At 53.8% G+C, this 9849-nt stretch overlaps 1 protein-coding gene across 2 annotated transcripts in view; it reads left to right on the plus strand.

Annotated features, from left to right (window-relative positions):
• CREB3L1 (cAMP responsive element binding protein 3 like 1) overlaps positions 1–9849 on the plus strand; it is a 43798-nt gene extending 33949 nt beyond the window's left edge. Inside the window, exons 6-12 of one of the 2 annotated variants that reach the window (XM_004051013.5) lie at positions 750–899; positions 1037–1095; positions 1276–1344; positions 4713–4812; positions 5788–5914; positions 8688–8952; positions 9133–9849. In XM_004051013.5, the coding sequence (XP_004051061.3) occupies positions 750–899; positions 1037–1095; positions 1276–1344; positions 4713–4812; positions 5788–5914; positions 8688–8952; positions 9133–9169 (807 nt within the window). In that variant the 3' untranslated portion in view covers positions 9170–9849. The remainder of the gene's footprint in view (positions 1–749; positions 900–1036; positions 1096–1275; positions 1345–4712; positions 4813–5787; positions 5915–8687; positions 8953–9132) is intronic. The other variant, XM_063711106.1, reaches the window with a different exon arrangement.

Below are 9849 nucleotides of genomic sequence, written 5' to 3' on the forward strand. Positions count from 1 at the left end.
TGCAACCTCCACCTCCAGGGTTCAAGTGATTCTCCTGCCTCAGCTTCCCGAGTAGCTGGTATTACAGGTGCACACCACCGCCCAGCTAATTTATGTACTTTTAGTAGAGACAGCATTTCACCATGTTGGCCAAGCTGGTCTCAATCTCTTGACCTCTTGATCTGCCCACTTCAGCCTCCCAAAGGGCTGGGATTACAGGCGTGAGCCACCGCATCTGGTTGGGAATTCAAATCCTTTCGCCCTGCCTCATGGTGAACAGGAGACTATTGCAGAGCCAGGACTAGAACTTGACATTCCTGACCTCCAGGGGATGACCCAGGCTGCCTCCAAGGAGTGCTGTGTGAGGGGCAGTGCCCAGATGGTCCAGAATCCCCAGGAAACATGGAGCTAGGCCCTGAGCCCTGGGATGGGTGTGGAGTCTCCCAAGCCAAGATTGTAGGGAGGGGTCTGAGGGAGATGCTGTTTGGGGCACCCTGGACAAGTAAGCTTTGAGGGTGCAGTCTCAGGGATGGGATCCAGGAAGCCCTCCCGAACAATGCACTAAGAGCCTAATACCTGAGCTCTCAGCACCGCCCTGGCACCTGACACATGTTACTGAATTTCACCCAGATCCACTCCCTTTTCAGATGAGGAAACTGAGGCATAGAGCATTGTGTGCCTTGCCCAGGTCATATAGATAGCACATGGCAGAGCTTGAATTTGAACCCAGGGCTGCCTGGCTCCTAACTACCACATCATACTTCCTACAGAAATTACAGGGGACATCAGGGCCACTGCTCCTGACAGAGGAGGAGAAGCGGACCCTGATTGCTGAGGGCTACCCCATCCCCACAAAACTCCCCCTCACCAAAGCCGAGGAGAAGGCCTTGAAGAGAGTCCGGAGGAAAATCAAGAACAAGGTAAAGCCTGCCACCCTGGGGCTTCAGAGGGCTTCCTTGGTGGGTGGGCTCCCCTGGCATACCAGCTCTGAAATTGGGGGGCCCAGGAAGTGAATATGTGGCAGTGCTAACCCTTGTTTTCGGGCCTCCCCCTCTAGATCTCGGCCCAGGAGAGCCGTCGTAAGAAGAAGGAGTATGTGGAGTGTCTAGAAAAGAAGTAAGGGGCTTGGGAGGGGTGGGCAATCCACTCCCTTGCCTGACCTGCCCTCCCCTAGGCCCTCCCTCATGGGGCAGCAGAGGCAGGGGGCACAGGGAATGTGATGGTGGTGGGCTGGGCCGAGGGGCTGTTGTGAGTCTGGGGTCTGCCCCTGAGCCTGTGCCTGCTTGGCCCCTACAGGGTGGAGACATTTACATCTGAGAACAATGAACTGTGGAAGAAGGTGGAGACCCTGGAGAATGCCAACAGGTGGGTAGTGCCTCCTGCATCCAACCTGGCCCCCTGCCCCTCTGCAACCCGTGCCTGGCTCTGCATAGCTCTGGGAGACAGGGGAGCGGAGAGAGAACTAAGTTTAGGATGACAGGGACCCCAGAAACACACCCTGCAGCCTTGGGCCACTTACATCCTGCCCCTCTCTGTGTTCCCATTTTTCCTCACCTACACCTGGCAGGGCTGGGGAGTTGCTTAAGTGAACAGATGTTTTCAAAGTGTGGTCCTCAGACCAGCAACAATCCCTGGGAATTATTAGAAATGCTTATTCTCGGGCCCCATGCCAGATCTACTGAATCAGAAGCTCCAGGGGTAGGGCCCAGCGCCCTGTGTTTTAATAAGCCCTCCACGTAATTAGGTTGCACCCTCAAGTTTGAGAACCACTGGTGTAAATCCTTGTTACTCAAAGCCAGCTGCCCCAGACAGGCAACATCAGCATCACCTAGGAGCTTGTTAGAAATGCAGGCTGGGCACGGTGGCTCACGCTTGTAATCTCAGCATTTTGGGAGGATGAGGGGGGTGGATCATTTGAGGTTAGGAGTTCGAGACCAGACTGACCAACATGGTGAAACCCCATCTCTACCAAAAATAGAAAATTAGCTGGGCGTGGTGGTGGGCGCCTGTAATCCCAGCTACTCGGGAGGCTGAGGGAGAAGAATCACTTGAATCCGAGAGGCGGCAGTTGCAGTGAGCTGACACTGTGCCACTGCACTCCAGCCTGGGCCAGACTCTGTCTCAAAAAAAAAAATGCAGAATTTCAGAACTCTCTCCAGACTTACTGAGCTAAAAACTGCACATTCACAAGGTCCTTGGGTGATTCACATGTACTATGAAGTTTGAGAAACAGGAGTATAGAGACAGCAGGACAGTGCCTGGCAGGTAGCAGCCATGTCAAGTCACAGCTCTGGGTTCTTACGCTGCTCTGCCATTTTTGTGACTCTGGAGAAATCGTTAAATATCTCTGGGCCCCTGTTTCTCTGTCTAAATGGGGATGATAGAAACATTATCTCATAGGGCCAGGCACAGTGGCTTACGCCTGTAATCCCAGCATTTTGGGAGGTGGAGGCGGGCAGATCACTTGAGGCCAGGAGTTCGAGACCAGCCTGGCCAACATGGTGAAACCCCCATCTCTACTAAAAATACAAAAATTAGCCAGATGTGGTGGTGCATGCCTGTAATCCCAGCTACTCAGGAGGTTGAGGGAAAAGAATCACTGGAACCCGGGAGGCAGAGGTTACAGTGAGCTGAGATGGTGCCACTGTACTCCAGCCTGGGTGGCAGAGTGAGACTCTGTCTCAAAAAAAAAAAAAAGAAAAGAAAAGAAACATTATCTCATAGGATTGATGTGAGGGTATTAATGAGATCCTGCGAATAAAGGATCCAGCCTGATGCTTGGCATTTAGGAATGTGCAATTCATGTTAGCTTTTATTCTTCTTTCATTATTTTTATTTATTTATTTTCTTGAGATAGGGTCTCACTCTGTTGCCCATGCTGGAGCGTAGTGGGGTGATCATAGCTCACTGCAGCCTCAAACTCCTCATTCTCCCCCCTCAACCTCCTAAGTAGCTAGGACCACAGGCGCACACCACCACCCCTGGCTAATTTTAAGTATTTTGTAGACACGTGGTCTTGCTGTGTTGCCCAGGCTGGTCTCCAGCTCCCGGACTCAAGCATACCTCCTGCTTTGGCTCCCAAAGTGCTGGGATTATAGGCGTGATCCACTGCACCTGGCCTTCTTTCATTATTTTTACTTTTTTATTTTTATTTACTTTTTTTTTTTTTTTTTTTTTTGAGACACAGTCTTGCTCTGTCGCCCAGGCTGGAGTGCAGTGGCACAATCTCAGCTCACTGCAACCTCCGCCTCTTGGGTTCAAGCAATTCTCATGCCTCAGCCTCCCAAATAGCTGGGATTACAGACGTGTACCACCACACCCGGCTAATTTTTGTATTTTTAGTAGAGACAGAGTTTCGCTATGTTGGCCAGGCTGGTCTTGAACTCTTGACTTCATGTAATCCTCCTGCCTCAGCCTCCCACAAGTGCTGAAATTACAGGCGTGAGCCACCACACCCCGCCATTATTTTCATTCCAAATTCCTGATAGTGCCCAGCCATGAGCCTGTGGTAGGTCTTTAATAATTATTTGCTGGGATTAATTACAATAACCTAGACAACAGCCTTGGTATGCAGCAGGTGCTCAACACAAGACTTTTTCCTTCTTTCCTTCCTTCTCCCCCAGCTTCTCCAGCGGGATCCAGCCACTCCTCTGTTCCCTGATTGGCCTGGAGAATCCCACCTGACCCCCCACCCCACCCCTCTGTCTCTGGCTGGGGTTCCTTTCTGGCCCAAAGTAGGTCCAGGCCCTTGTAGTTAGTTCGCCACCTGCTGTACATTGTGGGAACTGCAACCCCTACGTGCCCGGTTGGATGGAGAGAGATTAAACATTTGCCCACCAAGCCTGTGCTGAACGCATTCCGTATGCACCCAGAAGATTCCACGCTGAGTGGGACCCAGTCCTCACCCTCAGGGAGGCCACAGTTAGTAAAGGAGACTGATGTGGAGATATATAAATAAACGAAGTTCCGTGATAAAAGCAAACACAGCAATAAAACAAAAATGGCTGGGCACGGTGGCCCATGCCTGTAATCCCAACACTTTGGGAGGCCGAAGCGGGTGGATCACCTGAGGTCAGGAGTTCCAGACAAGCCTGGCAAAACCCCGTCTCTACTAAAAATACAAAAATTAGCCGGCGTGGTGGCGCACGCCTGCAGTCCCAGCTAGTCAGGAGGCTAAGGCAGGAGAATCACTTGAACCTGGGAGGCGGAGGTTGCAGTGAGTCGCAAACGCACCACTGCACTCCAGCCTGGGTGACAGAGCGAGACTCTGTCTCAAAACAAAACAAAAAACCTAACAGAAACAATAGCTACCATTTACTAGCCACTCACTATATACCAGGCACTGTGCCAAACAGCTCCTTCTTATCAGCTCAGGGTGCTGGGGGTGCCAGGGAGGGAAGGTCAGTGAAACTATGGCAGGTGTCGGTTAAGCAAAAGAAGGCTGGCATCTGTGCAGCTGGGGGCAGGCCTTCCCTCCTCCAACCCCCTTGGCCAGGAGCATCACAGGGCAGGCCTGAGCTTCCACAGGGTGACCCAGCCAGTCACCATGAGGCAGGCCCCAGGTGCCAGGCCACTCTGCAGAGGAGCCACGCAGGAGGTGACCTTTCCTATCTTGACTGAAACGGGCACCTGGCGTGGAGGCCAAGTCTGGAGCCAGCCCCCTAGGAGAGCTCCAGGAGGCAGAGATGCCTGCGGGGTCAAAGCCTGCCAGCTGACTGCTGTGCCCTCCTCAGGACCCTGCTCCAGCAGCTGCAGAAACTCCAGACTCTGGTCACCAACAAGATCTCCAGACCTTACAAGATGGCCGCCACGCAGACTGGGACCTGCCTCATGGTAGGTGTGGCTCCCTCCACCACAGGCCCACAGGAGGAGAGTTCTTCCCAAGGCTGGCTTTTTCCAGGGTTGGGCAGAGCTTTAAGGATCGGTAACATTGTGGGCAGCGTCCCAGGGTACACCATCCTGGCGCCTGGTGGGCTGGTTCTAGCTGACTCCAGCCTCCATCTCCAAGCCCATGGTGCCTTCTGCCTCACACCGGTCCCCGACTGGTTAACACAGTGTAGATGTGTAGGTGACTCCAGTGGCCCCAGCTAGGGGACAGCTGGGCAGGTTCCTTGAGGAGGCGGCTTCCACAGGCCTTGTGCAGGGAAGGGCTTGGGGAGACTCAGGGAAGAATGGACGTGGTTCTTTCTGGAACAGGTGGCAGTGAAAAGGCTGAGGAAACCCCTGGAAACCCGGAAGGCTCTCAGGGCGTGCTTCAGACCTCTTCCAGTCCCTCCTCTATCTTCTTCTGGAAATGGCCAGTCTCTTGCCGCCTGGCTCAGCATGCCCCGGCCCTCCGACACCCTCGAGCTGTCAGGCAGCAGAACCAGGCTATGGGCAGGGGTAGTGTGGGCTCCCTGGCTCTCAGCACCTCCCGCTAGCCAGGCTCCTCAGAATCCTGCTGAGAACGTGATGTGGCGGTGTGTCCCCCTCCCTCGTCCCAGCCCCAAGCCCCACCTGCACCTATTCCTTCCTTTCCTGATTCCTCTACCCCATAAGGGGACTCCACATTGGCCACTTCCCTCTTACTTCTAGCACTGCCTGTGGCGACCCCCCTACAATGGGCTGGGATGGCCTGGGCTGTCCCTGCCTTCTCCAGAAAGGATAGGAGACTCCACATGTAGGAGGGAGTGGTCGACTGGAGCAGCTGCTTCCTTGGGAAATCGCTAAGACTTTTGCGCCTGTTGGTTTGGGAGAGGAGGAGTGGGGTGGTCAGGGCCGTGGCCCCTCCTTACCCCAGATCTGATGCCACTCTCTCTTTGCTACCAGGTGGCAGCCTTGTGCTTTGTTCTGGTGCTGGGCTCCCTCGTGCCCTGCCTTCCCGAGTTCTCCTCCGGCTCCCAGACTGTGAAGGAAGACCCCCTGGCCACAGACAGCGTCTACACGGCCAGCCAGAGTGAGTGCCCGCCTGTCATGCCAGCTCCCTGGGCTGGGGCTGCCCTGCCTCAGCCCCAGTGTCCAGGCAGAAGCCAGACATAAGAAAGAAGCCAAGTGTGGGGTCGGCATTATCTCATTTTGCCTCATTTTCCAGATGGGGAAACTGAGGCCCAAAGAGAGTCTATGCTTTGCTCAGTGTTTGTGGTAGAATTGGGACTAAAATACAGAGCTCCCAATGCCCAGCCTAGCTCCCAGAGAGCTCAGGAGTGGCTTGCAGGAGGTGGGTTTAGGGGATAACAGGAATGTTCCAGCCCCGGGCCCCATGCATTATGGTGCCAGTGCTTATGGGGCATCTGCTAGGCACCATCAGTATCTCATGATAGGGACAGCAAGTGAGTTTCAGCTCAAAAGCCATTTCCAATAAGGTGGTGGTAGCTGCCTGAAACACTGAGTTAAGAAGGACCCTGGGCCGGGCGCAGTGGCTCATGCCTGTAATCCCAGCACTTTGGGAGGCCGAGGCGGTGGATCACCTGAGGTCAGGAGTTCGATGCCAGCCTGGCCAGCATGGTGAAGCCTCGTCTCTACTAAAAATACAAAACTTATCTGGGCATGGTGGCATGTGCCTGTAGTCCCGGCTGCTTGAGAGGGGTGAGACAGGAGAATCACTTGAACCTGGGAGGCAGAAGTTGCAGTGAACCTAGATCACGCCACTGCAGTCCAGCCTGGGTGACAGAGTGAGACTCCATCTCAAAAAAAAAGAAGGATTCTGAGGCACCATTCAGAATTGACAGGAAGGAGTGTCATGATCCACTGATAATGTCTACCATGGACAGAAGAAGGGTAGCGGTGGTGTGGGTTCAGATATCTACTGTTTCCAAGGGGGATAGTAAATGTACAGTGGTTAGGAGCATGGGGATGTCAAGTCCATCGTAACTGGCACTGCCACCTGCTGTGTGACCAGGGGCATGTGTCTTAAGCTTTCATTTCTTCATCTAGAAAATGGGAGTGGCAATTTTGCACTTACTGAGCCATGGCTGTGAGACAGTGCATGAAATAGCACAGTGTCTGTGCTTATGAAATGAGCACACTCAGTCTCTTAGAGCTCACGGAGGAGAGAATAGCTACATCACAGTAGCTGGCAAAGGGACAACCAGGGTAGGGCCCAGCAAAGAAGAGTGTGGATTTCAGAGGCAGAGAATCCTTCAGGTGGACCCACAGAGGAACTTCCTGTCTGTCCCTCATCACTTACCAGTCAGTCACTTACCAAGAACCACGTGTCTGGCAGGACAAGAGGAGGAAGAGGAAACAGATGGGAGGTCAGAGGAGGGAAGATTAAGGAGTGAGTTTCAAGAAGGAGGGATATAGCAGGGAGGATGAGCTAGACGTTGAGGGCCTTGAGGGGAGGAAGCTGGTGTGGGGAGGGTTAGGGAAAGAGGAAGTAGAGACAGGGAGAGTGAAAGCTCCTGCCCGGACACGTGCAGGCTGAGGAGGAGAGAACGGGGTGGTCACTAAAGGCGGGTGGGCAGCAGCGATGCAAGGTCTGGAGAGCCATGTGTCTGCTTTTCCAAGGCCACAGAAGCCACTGGAGAAAAAGGAGTGGAAAGAGAGCTGGGGTTGATGGATAAAGCCACAGTGAGAGGAGGGAATGAATGAGCCCCTTGGAGGGAAGTCAGTGGGTTTTAGGCCCAGGACCTGGGCTGGGCGGAGAGGAAGACACATCCCAGCAGGCAGATGGCTTTGGAGCAGGCTGGTTTGCAGAGCTGGCGCATTGCGCAGTTCCAGGGACCTCTGTTCACACAGACTATGAGGTCATGGCTGCAGAGCCGGAGGGGCAGCAGATCCCAGGGCCAGGCAGACCTGGGTTCGCATCCTCCCTTCAGGGAGGACAATTTCCCTGAGTGCCTGGAACTTCATTGCCTCCTCTGGGAAGCGGGGCTAAAGAAACCTCATTCCCTAGAGTTTCTCTAAGATTTTAACCACTCTACTTAGGTCTGTGGGCCTTGGATAATGCCTAACAAATGATGGGTGTCCAACAAATGTTTGTTTTCCTTCTCTGAAGGGCAAATTAGGATCTAGTATGGGGAAGAGACTTATTCCAGGTCTCACAGAAAGTAAGTGGTGGACCGGCCGGGTGCAGTAACTCACTCCGGTAATCTCAGCACTTTGGGAGGCCAAGGTGGGAGGATCACTTGAGGCCCAGGAGTTCAAGATCAGCCTGGCCAACATGGTGAAACCCCGTCTCTACTAAAAATACAAAAAGTAGCCAGGTATGGTGGCACACACCTGTAGTCCCAGCTACTCGGGAGGCTGAGGCAGGAGAGTCGCTTGAGCTCTGGAGGCGGAGATTTCAGGGAGTCAAGATCCTGCCATTGCGCTCCAGCCTGGGCGACAGAGCAAGACTCTGTCTCAAAAAAAAAAAAAAGGAGATAGAGCAAGTAAGTGGTGGAGGTTAGAACACGGCTCCCAGATGCCCAAACTCAGTACCCTCTGCTAGGAAGAGGTGACTTTTCTGAGTATTTCCTGAACACAGTTTCAATCACTTCCCCTGTATTACCTCATTTAAACTTCTCATTTACATGAGGTTGGTCCTAGTATCCCTATTTTACAGATGAGCACACTGAGGCTCAGAAAGTTTAAAGCAAAGTGTGTGGCTTACCTGAGGTCACACATCCGGGAAGTGTCAGAGCTGGGACTCAGATCCAGGGCCTGCGTCCTTAACCACTAGGCCATGAATGTGGCCAGGATGTTGAGGGAATCTTGGGCACACCGCTCATCCTACACTCCCTCTCCAGTGCCCTCCCGAAGCCTCCTATTCTACGATGACGGGGCAGGCTCATGGGAAGATGGCCGCAGCGCCCTGCTGCCCATGGAGCCCCCAGATGGCTGGGAAATCAACCCCGGGGGGCCGGCAGAGCAGCGGCCCCAGGACCACCTGCAGCATGATCACCTGGACAGCACCCACGAGACCACCAAGTACCTGAGTGAGGCCTGGCCTAAAGACGGTGGAAACGGCACCAGCCCCGACTTCTCCCACTCCAAGGAGTGGTTCCACGACAGGTGGGTGGGTGGCCCCTTTCCCTCCTGAGGTCTCAGGCTCCACCTGCCTCCTGCCCACCCTTGGTCCCCACATTGGCCACACCCTCCCAAGGCCCCATCCCTACTGGGTCTAGATCCAGCTTGCAGAGGGTAAGAGCGTTCCTGCTGGACAGTCATCCCTGGCCTCTCTTCTCTCTCCAGGGATCTGGGCCCCAACACCACCATCAAACTCTCCTAGGCCATGCCAAGACCCAGGACATAGGACGGACCCCTGGCACCCAGAAGAGGAGTTCTTGCTCACTAACCCGGATCCGCCTCGTACCCCTGCCTCCTGGAGCTTCCCATTCCAGGAGAAAAGGCTCCACTTCCCAGCCCTTCCTTGCCCCTGATATTTGGACTCTTCCCTTGGGCCGACCACTCTGTTCTCATTCTCCTTCCTACCAACATCCATCCGTCCTTCTCAGACAAACCACTCACTGGGTACCCCCCACCTCCTCTCTCATATGCCCAACACGACCACTGCCTCCCTGCCCCCACACCTGCACCCAAACAGACACATCAACGCACCCCACTCACAGACACCCCTTACCCCACCCCCACTGTACAGAGACCAAGAACAGAAATTGTTTGTAAATAATGAACCTTATTTTTTATTATTGCCAATCCCCTAAGATATTGTATTTTACAAATCTCCCTCTTCCCTTCGCCCCTCCCTTGTTTTATATTTTATGAAGTTAGTGCGGGCTTTGCTGCTCCCTGGCCCAGGAAAGAGGGACTCCCCGACCCTCACCTGGCACCCCCCTGCTGCTGCCCAAGCCGCTGGGCCTTTTTAATTGCCAAACTGCTCTCTTCATCAGCTCAGCACATGCTTTAAGAAAGCAAAACTAAAAAAAAAAAAAAAAAAAGATGCAGCATCAA

Source organism: Gorilla gorilla, chromosome 9 (assembly GCF_029281585.2).
Source record: "Gorilla gorilla gorilla isolate KB3781 chromosome 9, NHGRI_mGorGor1-v2.1_pri, whole genome shotgun sequence".
NCBI lineage: Eukaryota > Metazoa > Chordata > Mammalia > Primates > Hominidae > Gorilla > Gorilla gorilla.